The following is an 18,458-nucleotide window of genomic DNA, read 5'->3' as shown; positions in this document are numbered from 1 at the left end:
CCAAAAGATCTAACAAGCCTGGCTAGGGGTGTAACGTAAATGTTAAAGAGCGTGGGGCTCAGGGACGAACCCTGAGGCACCCCGCATTGCACAGGTTTAGCTGGGGAAAGAAAGTCCCCCAGCTTGACCCTCTGTGCACGGCCGTCCAGGAAAGATTTTAAGAGACTAAGTGCAGGTCCGTCCACTCCTATCTCCTTGAGCCGTTCGTCTAAGATGGAGGGGGATAGGGTGTCGAAAGCGGCAGTAAGGTCGAGCAGGACCAGAAGAGTAGTCTGGCCACTGTCGACCTTAGCACGGATGTTATTGGTGACAACTGTCAGGGCAGACTCGGTGCTGTGAGACCTGCGAAAGCCGTGCTGAGAGGGATCAAGAAGGCTGGAGTTCTCCAAGAAGGCACTCGGATGGTGATTTAAGTGGGCCTCTAGCATTTTTGCGGGTGCTGGGAGTAATGAGATAGGCCGAAATTTTTTAAGGATCCTAGGGTCGAGCGAGGCCTTTTTAAGAAGGGGCTTAACTATAGTCATTTTCCAGAGGGTCGGGAAAGCACCTTGGTGGATGGCCAGATTAATGACTTCCAGGAACACGGGAAGTAGAACATCTCTGCACTCTTTGAAGACCTTCAGAGGGCAGGGATCAAGGGGAGAACCTGATTTAAGCCTATCCAAATACACATTGAGTTGCTCTAACGTGATCAGGGGGAAAGTAAGAGAGCTACCCTGTGGTGACTCTGTAGGGTCTTCTGTGGCAGGATAAGGTGGTGGGACAGGGGGGGATCCTAGTTCTTGGTTGTGAGCTTCTAAGCTGGAGTGGATGTCAGCTATCTTTGTGTGGAAAAAGGTGGATATCTTGTCACAAAGCTCCTGGGATTCTGTTACCGGATTAGGGGCTTGTAGGACTGATAAAGAGTCAACAATTTTGAACAGTTCCCTGGAGGAGGTGAGGGAGGCAGTCAATTTAGAAAAATGTAATTTCTTTTCTGCGAGCACAGCAGTTTTATACTCTTTGAGTAAGAGTTTGTGTTTGGTCTTCTCATCTGGATCTAGATTGACTCTCCAGAGCCTCTCTTGTCTCCTACATCCCTGCCTCAGTGATCTAAGAGTATCAGAGTACCAAGGGGCCGAGGGACGCTTCCTAGCGGAATAAGTCTGTTTAACCGGAGCCAGTTTATCCACCGCTTTTAGAATAACATTATGCAGATCAGAAGCTGCGGAGTCCATATCATTTGTAGATAAATGGGGTTGGGTGGGCAAAAGAGGAGCTAATAGATGACTATTTAACGCTCTGAAGTTTCTTTTAAATTCCCACCTACAGGAATTTGCTAAGGGGATTGGATGGCTGGGAAGTGTAAAATCCAGAGGGATGGCCGTGTGGTCTGACCAAGACCGAGGAAGGGGGATCCCGGACTCTACCCTGGGGTCATTAGTGAAGACCCCGTCCAGGGTGTGACCGGCTGAGTGTGTAGGGCCCTCTACTATCTGGTTTAGACCAAAGGAGGCCAAAGAGTCCATCAGGGAGGCAGTATCTGTGGAGTCCTCTATATCTAAATGGAAGTTAAAATCTCCAAGAATGGTAACATTTGGTCTGTCAATATAGGATTCAAGCAGCTTGAGAAGCTTCTGAACGAAGGGAGGCTGGGGCCAGGAGGCCTGTAAATCAAGATCCCCGTAAAGGAGATTGAGGGGGAGGGGTTGAGCACAAAATAAAGAGCCTGAAAGGAGTCAAATGGCTAGGAAAGGTGCTCAGTTCTGCATCTTATAGAGGATCTATGTAGAATGCCCAGCCCTCCACCGATTCGCCCAACTCTGTCCATTCTGGACAGCGAATAACCCTCCGGGATAGCATCCAGGAGTTCAGGTCCAGAGTGATCTGCTGCCCAGGTCTCCGTAATGAAGACCCAGGGAGGTTTCTTGTTGGAAGTAAAGTCCCTGTAGGCGAAATTGTTTTTAATTAGGGATCTAGTGTTCATAAGGAACCCAGTCTCTTTACTAGGCTGGGAGAGCTTATGCCTTCCCCGTCTCGAGTGTCTACTTCGGGGGACATGGAGGCGGGGACTAGCCTTCTTTCCCGTGCATGAGCACTTAAGGGCCTCTGGAAAGCCCTCAGGAGGGACCATGTGATGACAAGGTATCGCTGAGGGTTTAAAGGACAGCAGGGTGTGTACTGAATAAGTGCATCTACCGGGGATGGGAGGATCAAGTTGGGCAGCTTGGCTGGCCTCCTGCGCTTCCTCAGCGCTGACGGGCGCAGACGGGCAGGACTCTGGCACGACTCCGGCACAGGTCCGGCGCGTCCGCTGGTCGCGTCCGCTGCGCGGAGGCATGCCCGCCCCCTTATGTACGCGACTAGATCGAGTCACAGCACTCCAGCACACCCAATATGTCTGCCGTGAAAATCCTGGCCGGGACCACCTCGACAGCGGCTTATGTGTGCCCCACTTGAGCCGATGGACAGGTGCTTTTTGCATCTGCTGACTGTCAAGACCGCCTTATACACGACAATAATTTCTGCTCGTCCTGTGAGTAATTTGCAGCCCCTGTCCATTCACCCACTGTACACCACCTTTTACCAGACAACCTGGTGTTGTGGACTAGGACGGTATTCTTGCATTCGGTGCTGACGCCTTTTCATGTCTGACAATCAATCACCTTCAGATCTGAAAGGAGCCTTGAGTTTCTACATTGATTGTACTAAGGACCATTCGTGATGATTATCTCTTTGTAAATACTTATAATGTAACGTAACTATATTTTGGATACCTACATTTTCTCCAACTTGTTTTGCCATTTTTAATTTTTGCAAACCCTGCAGACAGTATAAAATACATACTTGCACTTATTACAGTATTATACGTCATTACATGCACTTTCTGACTCCTTCAAAGCGTTGTTGCATGCAATAACATATTTCTTTAATACAGCTGGTGAATTTTCACCCGTCAAAGGAGACTTATTTCTTAAGATGTTGTAACAGGACTTTGGCCCTCTTGAAAGGTAGTTTGTCATTCCCCACAGAAATGTAATTCTTAGCTTATTGTGGGACATCTTGTCCTCCTACAAGATGTTCTTAAGATAATTATTTGTAGTGTGTGATTGACAGCATGTAAGCCTGCCAACTGCATCAGTGTTTTACAATTAACACACGTTATTAACTTTGACTGGCTGTGTTTTATCTGATTGCCAAAGTCACAATATTTACAGACTCATTTTTAAGTTTTGTAGCTGATATTGTACAAAGTATATTTTGTGTTTATGCAAATTACCGGTGTTCTCCTTCTTGTAGGATTAGCAAAGCGTGTTGGGGCCAGGCTTCTTCTAGCCTCCACATCTGAGGTATATGGGGGTAAGTTATCTGCTTTGCTGAATGACTTTCCTTATTTTATTTGAACTCTGTTGTTCCTGCCTTCAGTCACCATATTAATTTTGTATTTTTTTTTTTTACCTGCTTTCTTTTTCAAGAGGTCGGTGGTTAACCCCTAATGTTAGTATGATCGGATGATTAGTGGTCTCTTCTGTAGAGCTTACTCTCGTATTCTGCATCTCTCTTGCCTACTGTTTAACTCTGCTACCACTTGATTCACTTGAATTCCGGATTGAATTTTTTTATTTCCCAAAGCAATCTGAGACATTAGGTACACATTCTAAAATCTCAATGGCATTCCTTCCTTGAGGAAAGAGTTCCTTTTTCTGATGGTAGAGTGTGGTATCCTCAGCCCTAGTGAGAACCTTACCCTCTTTCCCACCCCCTGTTAAGCTGACACTTGGTTGACCCCACTGTGACATCATGTAGAATGTCACAGCGGTGAACGTTCCGAGCGGAGCGCCCTGTGAGAGAGTCGATCCTACTGCGGCGAGCTGTGGCTGGGGTCTTCTTCCTGGAAACCTTTATCTTAATAAAAAGATTCTTGCCTGCGCCAACCTGATCTCCTGAGTCCTGATTAAGATCTGATTCCACACTGGCAACGAGAACGAGACAGGAAGTGGAACAAAGACCCCAACACTCTGTATTGTTAAAAGAAACCACAGTCCTCACACTGCGAGCAGAAGGAAACGTGAGAAAAAGAAACTTCATCGCGGGTGAGAGTGCTTCAGTTGATTGTAGCGGCACACTTGTCACGGTTTGCTTAAAGAAGAACAAGGGCAGGAATAACCGGGATTTACCTGCCTCTGGTGGAGTGATCGCCTTCACCACGTACGGGACGGAGCAGCCGCAGAAAGATCTGAGTGGCAGCAGTGACAGGAGCGGTGCGAGGAGAGTATTGTGACAGCGAGGAGCACTGAAGGTACGTTGTCGGGGCAGCGCGGAGTGATACGGCAGAGGAAGAGAGAAACCCATCTAGAGTCTGGTGCTGAGGGAGACCTATGCAGACGGACGTGCGTGGTGAGGAACCATGGGGCTATGAAGTGGAGCGGATTTCTGTGCGCATGTTGATCAGTGGTGGTGTGTGAAGAATCCCCGGACATTCTGTTAGTGGTGACTGGCAGTGCGAGCTGAGGAGGAGCACCATACTGAACGAAGCCGGGCCCGTCCTGTCAGAAGAGTGACGTCAGCGCAGCAGGGAGAGCACGGAGGAGGCACGGGAAAGAAAATACCGACCAGACCAACATAGGGATCCCAGAGACAGTTTGTGTCATTGTAGGGTATGACCTTTGGTTCTGGGCTGATTGGAATACGGGCTGTATTGGGCCAGAGCAAGTGAACCACGTAGAAGCCCTGTGGCTTCTGGGCAATATCGCAGCGTTAGGCATTGGTGTAAGGCCAATTGAGACAGATTTGACGGCCAGGGTCTTCCCGAAAATGCTCGTGTGAACTCTCCTGAAGAAAGGGTACAGGAGGAACACTCAGACAGAGCGTTAGAGTGTCTGCCTTCTCAGGGTATATACTATAGTGCTGCAGCGCCATCTTCTGGGAATAAGAGTTAAGCTTCGTTTGAATACACCTTATACTTGTTTCTGCCACCATCTCTTACCGTGATTGATGTCTCCTCTTTGTTTGGTATTCCTGCTAGGAAGGTGATGATGTTATGACCTAAAAACCTGGTGGTTTTTTTTGTATTTTCCATCCACTAGTAGTTATCCTATACACCACTCTCACCTGGAATTTAGCACAGCCATTCAGAATGTAACCCCTCCTCCATTCTTTTTGCCCATCCCTCAAGTGGAACAAATGGAAGAAAGTGTTCCAAAACTATGCGGTGGTGTGTGGACCAAACTTAGGGCTTGAAAGGAAAGTTGCCCTTTTAATGCATTATCTAGGCGCAGAAGGACAAGAGGTGTTGGAGCATCTTCCAGGTTTGAATGCGAATGATGCGAGGGGATTGAATGAATTTGAGTTAAGCCTGAAAAAACTAGATATACATTACCTACCGAAGATAAGCACCAATATGGAGCGTTATCATTTTGAGAAGAGAGGGCAAAAAGAAGGTGAGACGATAGAGGAGTTTGTCTCTGAACTGCGTAAACTAGCAGCTACCTGCAAGTTTGGGGGAGCCTGTGAAGAGAGAATCCGTGACCAGTTTGTCTTGACATGTAAGATTGAACGCATAAGAGAGGAGCTATGGCTAAAAGACGACCCGCCCCTGGGGGAGGTGCTCATAGTAGCGAAACAAGTGGAACACATGATGCAATGTGTGAATGAAATAAAGCAAGATGGTGGGAGTAAAGTCAAGGTGAATGAAGTGTCAGTGGAAGGTGAGCATATACTCGCAGTCAAGGAACAAAAAAGGAGCAAAAGGAGGCAAGAGGGAGTTGGAGTTTCAAAGGAAACTGTTACCGGTGCGGCAAGCAAGGTCACATGGCGAGTGACAGGGATTGTCCTGCTCTGAAGTCATTATGCAAAAAGTGTGGGAAGAGGGGACATTTCAGACAATGTTGCAGAAGTATTAGCAATTACAAACAACAGGGTAGTGAGAGCTCCACGCATGTTTGCGATGAAATTGTGTTGCAAGTACAGGGAGAGTCAGTTTGCAGTCCCAAGGATGAAATAACTGTGGAAGGGACTGGGATGGAAGCAATGTTTGATTCATGTTCCAACTTCACAATCATATCTGCCGTAGAGTTTGAGAGGGTGTCTAAAAGCAAAATTAGTCTCAAGAAAATGGATGTAAGACCAGGAGGGTACGGGGGGCAGCCAATAGGCATGAAAGGGTACCTTTGGGGTACAGTTGGCTACAAAGAGAGGGTAACGGCTACCAAGATCTACGTGTCTAGAAAGGGTGATAACATTCTGGGGTGGCAAGCACAAAAGGAACTAGGCATATATCTTAATTCCAGCAAGGATCCCCAGATACTAATATAGGAAGTGGGAAGAGCAATAGTGGGAATAGAGGAAGAGTTCAAAGAGGTCTTTGCTGAGGACCTGAGTTGCCTCAGAAACTATTCCCATAGAATAAAGCTCAAGGAGAATGCCAAGCCCGTTGCAGCCAAGGTCAGAAACCTCCCCATTGCCATACAGGAAGCGGTGAAGGAAGAGTTGGAGAAACTATGCAGATTAAAGGTGATAGAACCACCTGAAGCCACAGAGTGCCTGGCACCAATAGTCGCAGCCAAGAAGACGGATGGGGCTGTTCGGCTATGCATTGATCTTAGGGCGCTGAGCAAAGAAGTCATCGTGGACAAGTTCCCACTTCCAAACATCTCGCAAATGATGTGCACGCTGGAAGGAGCAAAGATATTTACCACACTAGACCTGTCCTCTGCCTATCACCAGGTTAGACTCCACCCTGACTAGCTAGAACTCACGGCGTTTATCACGCCCATGTGGGCGTTCAGATTTAAGCTTTTGGCGTTCGGGCTGGTCTCTGCTGCGGCAGTGTTCCAAAGGATAATGATTAACTTGCTCAAAGGCATTCCTAGGGTCATGTGCTACCAGGATGACGTGCTGATTTTCGCAGAGAATGAGGAACAACATGGATTCAGGTTGAGAAAAGTACTGAAGAGACAGTAAAGAAAGAGAAATGCAAGATTGGCTGTGCCAAAATAGAATTCCTGGGTCATAAAGTAATGGCAGAGGAAATCCGTCTGTAGACAGAGCTAGAAAACACTATCATCAACCTCTCTCCACCTAAGAACAAAGATGAGATAAAATCATTCATGGGGTGATAGAGTTTTATAGCAAGTTTGTACAAAACTTTGCTAGACGTACATATGCCCTACGCAATCTACTTAAGAAAGGGGTAATGTTCGAATGGAGAGAGGAGTGCCAGAAGTAATTTGAAGACACAAAAAGGGCACTGGCAGAAGTTCCGAGTCTCATCTTTTATACCAAGGAGGCAGACTGTGCTGACCACCGACGCAAGTTCGAAAGGACTGGGAGCAGGCCTCACGCAGATGGGCGAAAAAGATGACCATAGCGTTTGCTTCAAGATCACTCCGCAAGGCTGAGGTAAATTATTCAGTGATCGAGAAGGAAGCACTGGCGGTACATTGGGCCATGAGCAAATTCAGAAGAGCCAGGTCTTGAGGTCCTTCCTGAACTGGAGCAGTGTAGTGCTTTTCCGGAGCTGGAGGGGGAGGTCGTTCCAAATCTTGGCTGCGAGTTAGGATAAGAACTTTCCCCCCGTTCTGGTCTTGAAGATGCCGGGGATGATGGCTAGAGATAGGTCGGCTGATTAGAGGTTTCTCTTGGGTGCGTGGGAAGGAGTGGCGGTTGTTTAGGTAGTCTTGTCCGATGTTGTGAAGGGCCTTGTATTCATAAGTAGCTTGAACGTTCTTTTTCTTTCGATGGGGAGCCAGTGGAGTTTGTGGAGGTGTTGGGTGATGTGGTTGCGACAGGGGATGTCTAGGATCAGTCTGGCTGTGGTGTTCTGGGCGGTCAGTAGCATGTGAAGCAGTTTATTACTGATTCCGGGGTAGAGAGCGATGCTGTGGCGATGCTACTGATCAGGGCATGCGTGACAGTTTTTTCTGGATTCGGATGGGATCCATCTGATTGTTTTTCGGATTTTGCGGAGGGTGTTAAAGTAGGCAGAGGATACGGTGTTGATCTGGCGGTTCATCCTGAGCGATGAGCCAAGTATGATGCTGAGTTTTCGGGCATGATCCGTCAGGGTGGGTTGGGCTGTGGGGTTCCAAGGGCAGAGGGCCACCAGGTGTCCGATGCAGAGAGGGTGGAGCCAAGGATGTTTTCTCCGAGTTGAGTTTAAGGCACCTCTTCTTCATCAAGGTAGCAACAGCTTTCATCCCTTCTTGGAAGATGTGCCGGGTGAAGTTGGGTTCTTTAGTGAGGGAGAGGAAGACCTGGGTGTTGTCGGTGTAGGAGCCTATGTTGATTGTGTGGTTTCTGACGATTGTTGCGAGGGTGGTCATGTAAATGTTGAAGAGGGTGGGGCTGATGGAGGATCCCTGGAGCAACCCACATCAGGTCTCTGTGGGTTCCGAGAGGTAGAGCGGGAGTCAGACTCTCTGAGTTCTCTCTGTGAGAAATAAGCATATCCAGTATTTAAGGTGTCTTCTGTCGTGAGCAGGGTGTGTTGGGTGGCATCGCTGGGGGGGGGGGGGAGCTGGAGCGGTGCAGAGGTCTTCGCTGTCTTCGTTGTCGTAGAGCGTCTTAATCTTGAGGTGAAAAAAGGTGCCGAGTCTGTTGTAGAAGTCATGGGAGGGTGGGATGTCTGTTGTTTCGCTGCTGGGTTTGGCAAATTCCTTGATGGAGAAAAGTTCTTTGAAGTTGTGGGCGTTGGTGAGGATTCTGTCTTGGAGCAAGTTTTTCTTTGTGGATTTGATGAGTTGGTGGTGTTCGGTGGTGGCTGTTCTGTAGGCAGTGCGTGTTTTGGGGTTTTTGCTGTTTCTCCATGTCTTTTCGAGTCGTCAGGTTGGCTTGGATTCTTCGAGTGCAGGGGTGGACCAGCTTGCTTTCTTGAGTGGGGCTAGTGTGTCTGCGCAGTTTGTGATCCAGCGGCGGAGGTTTCGTGCCATAATGTTAGCGTGTGGCATCGTTGGAGGTGGAGTGCTAGTGAGAGCAGAGGTGAGCTGTACTTCGGTGACTTTGTTCCAGGTTCTACCGGGGAGGTGGTTGGCGTGCTTGTGCATGGTGGGTTTTCTGAAGGAGAAGTAGATGCAGTGGTGGTCAGTCCAGAGGAGTTCCTTGGTGTGGCTGTAGGAAACGCTGTTTCCTTCTGCGCAGACTGGGTCAAGTGTGTGTGTCCCACTGTGTGCGTAGGGGCGGTGACAAGTTGCTTCAGCCCTATGTTGGCGAGGTTCTCTAAGAGGACGATGGTGTTTGAGTTGTAGTGGTTGTCCAGGTGGAAGTTTACATCTCAGAGTAGGATGTAGTCTGTGGAAGCGAGGGCGTGAGGTGCGATGAGGTCGGCGAGATGGTGTCTGTGAAAGGAGTGTGGTGGCCGGTCGGCCTGCACATGAGGGTTCCATGGAGAGTAGTTTTAGAGTTGGTCTGGAACTGGAAGTGGAGATGCTCCATGAGGGTCGTAGTGTTGTTCGGGCCGGTGGTTGTCATGCGGAGAGAGCTTTTGTGGACAATGGTGATGTTTCCTCTTGGGAGTCGATGAAATGGCAATACTAGAATTATACACAAAACTTTTGAAGTTTATCTGATCATAAGCTGAGTGATTTAAGCATTGGAACAGTTGCTGGCAGACAGTCTCACCTTGTATTCATTCTTAAAAATGATAACCAGATTGTCATTTGCATACATGAAGAAAAGTGAATTGTATGCGTACAGTAGGGCAGCCAGTGACTTCATACATTTATTAAAAATAATTGATGAAAGGGTGGATCTTAGGAGAATTACCTAGTTGAATGATTGTAGTGCAGACTTCTGTGTGTGAGAGATCTATAGTCTAAACGTGACTATGTTGAAAGACTTAATCAGTGCTAAAGTGGTGTGAACGCCATATTGAGTGTTATTCTAGGCTGTTGGTCTCGGATTTGAGGCTAGCTCCCCTTACCCTGTTGGAGCATATCCTTTATGATAGTACAGAGATGTCCAGTGCCTATCATTTTCTCTGGAAGGGGTTTAAACTTAACACTCAAAGACATCCTTCTGCACCACACATTGAATGTAAAGTGTCTCTGACTTTTGTTTAGAACCAGAATTACCAGTCTTGTGGTTTTGAAATGTACAAAACTGTCTCTATCTTGAAAATAGTCTTTTTGATAAACACATTTTTATTGATTTAACAAAGAGAACCAGCCACATTTTTATTGATTTAACAAAGAGCACCAGCCAATCATCCCGACACCATGATAATATAGAAATATAGGCAATGTTCTGAGTAACCCATTTAACAGGGATAGACAAATTCATACGATATACATTTGAACATTCCCGGCGAGACTAAACCATTCCTCCCAACCACTTCCCCCAGACCCTTCGGTATTTCTTGGGACAGCCCATCTTGAATATTGTTAAATGTTTTTTTGTATATTTTAACACTTCCCTCTACCACTTTACTTGAAGGCATTTAAGCAATTCATTTCATTTAAGAACTTCAGACTACTACACTTACAACAACCAAGCCAGATTACATACTTTTTAAAATCAAGCTTGCCTTCTCCTGCTGAGCCATTTCTTAAGTGCACCTACATAAGAATGTTGGCCTTTTAGGCCAAAAACGAATGTCTGATATTTACTGTAGTTTTTGTCTTTTCAGATCCTGAAGTACACCCTCAAAATGAAGATTACTGGGGCCATGTAAACCCCATTGGTCCCCGAGCTTGCTATGACGAAGGCAAAAGAGTTGCTGAAACTATGTGTTATGCCTACATGAAGCAGGTTGGTTAGCATGCTTGAGATTATACTGTCCACACTACTGTCAAAAGCTAAAACACAATAGCGAGTAGGTCACATGAACTGTGATTTATCTAAATGTAGAGGTTGTGAGAAGTTGGCCTGGTATATGCTATCCACTAATTAAAGTGGGCACCATGCACCAGTCCAAACGACCCTAATGATGTATAAGGTCAAAGATAACCTTTAGCTATCCCAGTGGTAGTTGTGGAGAGCAGCCTTCAGGCTTAATCTTGAAGGAATGTGAAGCAGCTTGTTTTACCAGATGATCACCTTTAGTATTAACTAAATGAAATGAGAACCACACAGTAGTTATAAAAATATGTATTTATTTATATAACACTCACTAGTATCCTCTATACGAGGATACAACACCAGGCACAACATACTTTATCAAAGAAACAGTTTATTTATTTAGAAAATTTTATATAGCATGAACATGACCACCGAGGGTATCCGAGTGCTTTACAGTTTATGAATCAGGAAGGGTCCTAGCAAACAAACAGAATCAACAAAGTGAAAAATTCAGTCTTGTAATGTCTTACATTCTCGTGAGCCAGGCAGCTGGGCCACAAATGAACGTCTGTGACCTCAGAGTTCAATGGAGAAGCCTGACTGACGTTGAAATTTCTTCATCAAGTGCCCTTTGACTTCTTTTTTGGAGAGGGCAGTGGAAGGGTTCATCCTGACTTTGGGGGGGAGGGAGTTCCAGATCCTTGGAGCCATACCTGAGAAGGCTTGATTGTAGGTCTTTTTTTCTTAAATTGTTGTGTGGTCGGGGCTGCCGCGCATTGCTTGCTGCTCAACTAGGTATTGGGCTTAGGTGGGGTTGCGGCCGGGCAGTGCATCGTGCGGGCCTATCCCCATACGTGCTGTGACCTCCCCCACACTCAAAAATGTTGCCCGGGTGGGGGAGGGCGAAACAGCCTGCAGCCGGAGGAAACACCATAAAGGCCCCCAGGGGCTCAGAGCCGCATGATCGAGGAGTGTTCGCCTCAAGGCAGAATTGAAGATCTAGGCTAAAACTGAAATACAGCCTATCGCTTAACAGCTTCATCTCACAGCGGGTTCATCCCTGCCGCGCTCCGCCCCTACCACATACACCTTTCATTGCTCGCTGGCTGTGGTCTTGGTACCCTCTCTTCTGCAGAATGGGGAAAAATGGCCTCAAGCAATCAAAGTTGCCATTTGATAATAAACTGCTTACCCGCCTTACGGAATCAGGTCCAGACTCTGACACAGAGGCGGGCACCAGGGACAGCCGAGGGGGTCAGAGGACCTGCGGGGATCCTGCTTGAGGTCAGAACTAAGCCTCAAGACCATTGACACCAAAGTGGACACTTTGATCTCTAGGCTGGACATAGTCAAAACGCAGGTTGACGCTCATGAAACCAGACGAGACCTCCTAGAAAATCAAGTCTTGGATGCGCACGAGTGCCAGGTGGAATCCAAAGACCAACTTCTCCAGATGGAAAAGGTCCTCCGCGTGATCAAAGCAAAAAATGAGGACTTAGCTCGCTCTAGGCCAAATAATCTCAGTATAACAGGAATTCCTGAGACCGCGATCCCCTAGTTGGAACCCTACATAGAGACTCTACTGTGTGACCTATTCGGCACAGATCTCTCCTCCGTGTTCATAGTAGAACATGCACACCGCATGCTGGGTCCCAGACCCCCCAGTGGGCACCACACCAAGACCTATCATTGCGCGTATACTCCACTATCGGCACCGCAACAACATTTTGTACCTGGTTAAAGAGCGCAGAACTATTGATCATCATTGCAACAATATCTTGTTCTATGCTGACTTCACCCCCACGTTACAAGCGGCCGCCGTGACTTTCGGCCTACCAAACGCATCCTACAACAGGCCGAAATTCCATATGCTTTGCTTCACCAAGCCAAATTAAAAGTGACCTTGATGGACAATCATACATTTTCACATACGCAAAGCCAGCCCTCAAATACGCCAAGCACATCAGCAGCCGTAAAAAGTCGCCCAGGCCCACTCAGAACACTGGAGCAGACACTGGCATGAGTGACTGACTGATAATGTAAAACTAAGCCTAGGCCACTTGCAATACAAAATGCTGGTACATCTACGCCATAAGGCCTGTGCTCAAAATACTATCTCATAACTGCATACCCTACTTTGCCTACTGTACATACAATGCTCGGCCACCCCGCCACTGTGGCTGGGCAGTACGCTGGTGACTATGGCCTCCACAGGAGAACTGCCATTGCTACGTTAGTTTTTGATTTACATTTCAGTTGGAGGGAGGCGGGAGGGATGTAAATCACAACCTAATTGAGGGTTTGGTGGGGGGAGGGGACTAGTTTTGCAGTTGGGGCGGGTTTGGGACAGGAGGGCTCAACACTAGAAAGCGAGCACACAAGGGGTCACCCACTCACCCTGTACATCAAAGAACCTCAACAAAATACCTACCTTGGACATCTACAATTTGAACAAGAGCTAAACATTAAACCCGGGCATACTTGGAACATGTCTGTACACTAGCAGCATTCATGACTTTGGTTACTTTCCTTACTTAGAATATTAGAGGGCTTAATGACCACAGAAAAGCATGCCTCCTCTACTCGTACTTAATCAGACTTGAGATAGACATATGCTTTCTACAAGGAACGCATCTCCAAAACATGTTAGACCCAAACTACATAACAGACACTCGGGTGAGGTGCACTCCCCGGTCTACTCAAATTATGCGCGTGGAGTGGCTCTATTGATACGAACAGGACTAGGATGGACCATCTCCCATACCACAGTCTTCTCTGAGGGCAGATACATTAGCATAAGTGGCACACTGGACAAAAACCCATCACCCTGGCGGCAATTTACAGGCCAAATACAGATGACTCTAACTTCTTTGACATGGTCTGGTCCAATATTTCCCTGATGGAATGTGACACTCTAATATGGGGGAGGCTTTAATGCCATCCTGAATAACACACAGGATCGTTCTGGCACCGCCCGGAGTCTTCATCCCAGGGCATGTCATAAACTACTATCCATAAACCAGGAACGGGGGCTCATAGACATCTGGCGCAAATGGTATCCAGAAACCGCTGAAGGCACTGGAATTTCATCGTACCATAATGCCTGGTCTAGATTGGACTTTTGGCTGACAACGGGAGACCTGGCGGCTTGGGGCACTGATACCCAACACCTAGCACGCACTCTATCCGACCACTCACCTGCCCTTCTCAATTGAACAATACCCCAGACATCTCTGGGGTATTGTTCAATTGAGACAATGGACACAGGACACTGTATGTCGGGAGGAGGTTTGCACCAAGATACTACAATATTTCACACTCAATGAGGGATCTGTATCTTCCCCGTCGAAGCTCTGGGAGGCCTTCAAGGTCATAATCTGAGGAACATGCATAGCCAAACAGCCGAGGATACTGAAATCAATGAGGCACACCCTGGAACGAATAGAACAAGACATCCGCGACACAGAACTCGTATACCATCGCAGCAATGACCCTAAACATCTAGCTACCATGAGGGTGAAAATTACAGAGTATGGGGAAGAGGCACACCGAAAAACTTGCTTTCCTGGTAAACATGCATGGGCCAGACGTTATGGAGAGGGAGACTGCACCGGCAGAACCTTAGCTTCAATACTCAAATGCCCGCGGACATCATCCTATATATTTAAGCTGTTAGACGATAACTCCAGTCCTATTAGAGGACAACGTGACACTCTTGACCTCCTAGCAAAATTCTATGCTACACTTTACACCTCTACAGGCAGTGGTTCAAACTCAGAGCTGCGCGAATACTTCAAGTCGATCGAACTAGTTTGGCTAGAAGATGCATACTGCGCATATCTATAGCCTTTCACATCCGATGACCTGAACCAGGCCATTCAAAGCATGCCAGGAGACAAAGCTCCTGGACTAGATGGGCTGACAGTTTCCTTCTATAAAGCGTATGCAGTCATACTCGCACCCCACCTCCACACAATATTTCAGTAATCATTAGACAAGGGGGTTCTACCCCCATCTATGCGTGAACCAGTGATAATTTCACTTCTAAAACCAGACAAACCCGCCAATCAGTGCGACTCTTACTGCCCACTGTCTCTCCTAAACATCGACACCAAAATACTCACTAAGCTCCTCGCTAACAGGCTTCAACCTCTCCTTCAACATATCGTTAGGCCAAATCAGTCCGGGTTCATCACTGGGTGCTCCAGGATGCATAATTTGGGCACCTTCTTCTCTACATTGCATCACCTAGATCCTCACCTACCGGCACTCGCTGCCTTTCTGGATGCCACGAGAGAATTTGACTCACTTGAATGGGCATACTTATTCACCATACTATCCAGAATGGGCTTTAGCATGCAATTCATTACATTAATAGGTGTACTTTACACAAACCCCACAGCCAGGCTGAAAGCCATCGACATATCTGCCCCTTTTGCGGTCTCACGCGGTACCAGGCAGGGATGTCTCCTCCCCTCCTTTTCACGGTAGCTATGGAACTACTTTTAGTTTCAAAGTATGCGAGTGACGTAACCCTTTATGTAAGCAAACCTGAAGAAAACCTAAACCCTGTACTGAGGGATATCGCACTCTTTGGCGGTCTGTCAGGAATAAATATAAATTGGTCCAAATCTGAATTGGACATCCCCATAGCATGCACCCAAGGCCCGATCAAATACCTGGGGATCTGGCTAAGCCGAGACACGCAGGAACTTTGGAGCATGAACTATGGGCGCACTATGAACTGGCTCGAGAAAAGGTGTTGCTGTGGTACCAGTTTCCCCTATCCCTGGCAGGCAGAACCGCGATATCAAAAATGGTGGTTCTGCCAACATTTCTTTACCCTTTTCTAAACCTACCCCTACCACTAAACTGTGCATTCTTCAAGAATCTCCCCAAAGGTTGGCCCTTTTCTGGGAGGGTAAACAACCTCACATATCCTGGGAGCTTCTCACATTGCCATTCAAACAGGGAGGACTTGGCGCCCCTAACCTCACCTAATACGCATTGTGCTCACAGGCCCAATTCCTGCACTATTGGGTACACCTGACACCATTCCAGCCAAACGTTGCAGTGGAAAAAGACATAGCCGCTCCCACCCCACTTCACGTCGCTATATATCAAACCTACAGGCATCCTAGAGGCGAAGTCAACACTGTGGAAACTGAGGAGGGCATAGGAGGGTCTGCGCAGACGTGCAGACATCCAGTCTCTTTACGATCCAGCTATCCCACTAGCACACCACCCTCTTTTCACTTCTCTACATGACAGTGGAGCCAGAGTGCACAGTCGAGACCCCCCCCATCCTTATCGGATCTGCTCACATACAACCAAATCACAGCAACATGCTGGCAGATACACGCTTCTTTCCCTGACGTGCCGCCCATCCTGTCATCACTCAAGCATTTTCTGACTAATCCCTATTCTCTAAGGACCAGATGTATCAAAGGGTTTTGCCCATTCTGTGTCTATGGGGAAATGTGTTGATACATATGGCCCTAAAACCCATAACCTGCTTGTACAATACTACCCCGCGCACTGCCCCGGCGACCACGGTAAAGGCACAGGCTGCCTGGTGCACTGAATTAGAACAGCCCCTCACTGATTAGCAGTGGAATTACCGCTGTTCTCAACTTGAGCTCTTATCCCCAAACTAGAAGTTACGCCTAATCCATTTTAAATTTCTTCATAGATTATATCGCACCCCCATACAGATGCTCAAAATGGGTCTTGGGTCTGACAAACTACTGGAAATGCACGAACACTCAAACATCATTCCTGCATCCAACATGATTCGACCCCCCTCCACCCCCCCAAAAAATCTCCCCATCGCGAAGTTCTGGCACAGGGTTTATGAGATAATACATCAAAGTACAGGGTTGAGCCTGGGGTGCACACCGTTAGTGGCATTACTGAGACACGTTAAAGACAGCCCCTCCGACACACGCCGTCTATCTGCCATGATGCTCTTGCTAGCTATACGCAGAATAGCCATGCACTGGGATGCCATCACGGCCCCCTCAATAGACTCCTGGTTACAGGACATCACTTACTGCCAAGAACAGCTAACAGAGTATGGGAGCTGATGCCTCTAGCGTCCAGACCCAAGGACATATGGGCCCCGTTCACACGAGACAAATGCCCAGAGCATAGCTGCACACGGCACTCTGGTTGCACCCTCAAGCTGAACACATCTAAGCAAAAGGCAGTGGTAACTACCTGATCAGACCAGCTGCCGTCCTTAGCTTGCTCACTCGAACAATAGCCGTGCATACAGCTGGAATGCCCAATCAAGCGATCTTGATATATGATGATTACGATGTGCTCCCTAATTCACCACAGTATAGTCTTTGCTTTTAGTGGACAACAGGTTGCAGATTACTTTGCAGTATGGCTTAACCCCTGCCCTAGCCCCCAAGGTTAATGGCTGAATGTATTGTTCATAATGAGCCAGGTTTTTTACTTCAACAGTTAATAACAAAATGTATGGCCAACATTGTGTATTTTTCTGATGGAAAATTTCAATAAATAAAAATATAAAAAGACCACCTGAGCTAGATTCACTTGGTTCTGGAACTAGGATGCAGTTTTCGGCCTTTTATCGAGTTCCTCTGATGGAACTTCCTCGGTGTGAACTGGTGATTTCCGCGACCCCCTTGTGAATCCCCTCTTAATACTCTTGGCCTTGCTTTGCACTTTGAGGCTTCTTGGAGAGGATTCTGCTGGAGGTTCCATTAATGTCCCAGTACAAGACTTTTTTTCTCCAAAGTGGATTTTGTGTCTTCCACTGTACGCATGGGCTTGTGTGCCCGATTGTGCTTGAGTTGTGTATCTGGTATTATATTGGTGGTGTTCTGTGTTTTTCAAGCACATATAGACTGCCTTCTGAAGCCTCCAGTAGATCCCTTAGTTTGTGCTTCACTCTGGGGTTATCCCATGGTAACTTTCTGGCCAAAGCACTGTCCTATGGTGAGCATTTTACTACGTCTCGCTCAGTGTAACAGCCAGGGTAGGGACAGGAGCTAGTAGGGAGTGTGATTCTGCTGCTATGATGCCAAACAAGGTCCCAACCCTTTTTTTGTTCTCTACTAGACTTCAGTGACGCTCTTTTGTTTAACCCTTTTGTGACTTAGCTCCTCTGAGCTACAGTTCCTCCTGGACTTCTCTTATTGGGTTCTGTCAGAGCTACCTTTTGCGGCCTTACACTGGGGCCAATCTGAGGCACCGTAGCTGAATTTCTTTTCCTTTTTGTTTTTTTATGGAACTTTATAATGATTTTCTACCAAAGTACTTTGCTCGACTCAATGAGACAGCACAGTTTAATGCAAAATTATTAAAAGTGATGTATTCAGGAAACCAACAAGGGCATTTGATTGCAAACCATGAGTTCATAGCGGAAAGAAAAATGGAATTGTCAGTAATAAAGAACTATGTGGTAGTCCTAGTGAGCAGTGGCAGTTGAACATAATCTTGAGGAGCTCTGCCACCTATTCTCATTGATTAGCTAACAGAAGGGGGTCCTCATAGATGAAAAACTCAGTAATCTAAGTTGTAAAATATCTAGGGAACTAAAGGTAGTCAAAGCACCAAATGCAATTATTTGGGATTATGCTGCCACTCGAGGTTTCAGTAGAAAGCTCTACTCGACTTTCCATTGAGATTGTCCAGAGGCTCCTACTGGGTCATCTGCTCTGTCCTGGTTG

At 47.1% G+C, this 18,458-nt stretch overlaps 1 protein-coding gene across 2 annotated transcripts in view; it reads left to right on the top strand.

Annotated features, from left to right (window-relative positions):
- LOC144773239 (UDP-glucuronic acid decarboxylase 1) overlaps positions 1-18,458 on the top strand; it is a 161,121-nt gene that overhangs the window by 85,249 nt on the left and 57,414 nt on the right. For both annotated transcript variants that reach the window (XM_078658145.1, XM_078658144.1), the window contains exons 8-9: positions 3,280-3,339; positions 10,604-10,725. In XM_078658145.1, coding sequence (XP_078514271.1) covers positions 3,280-3,339; positions 10,604-10,725 — 182 coding nt within the window. The remainder of the gene's footprint in view (positions 1-3,279; positions 3,340-10,603; positions 10,726-18,458) is intronic.

This window comes from Lissotriton helveticus, chromosome 8 (genome assembly GCF_964261635.1).
Source record: "Lissotriton helveticus chromosome 8, aLisHel1.1, whole genome shotgun sequence".
Lineage (NCBI taxonomy): Eukaryota > Metazoa > Chordata > Amphibia > Caudata > Salamandridae > Lissotriton > Lissotriton helveticus.
The sequence above is the reverse complement of the archived record's forward strand: the minus strand, read 5'-3'. Positions and strand labels throughout refer to the sequence as shown.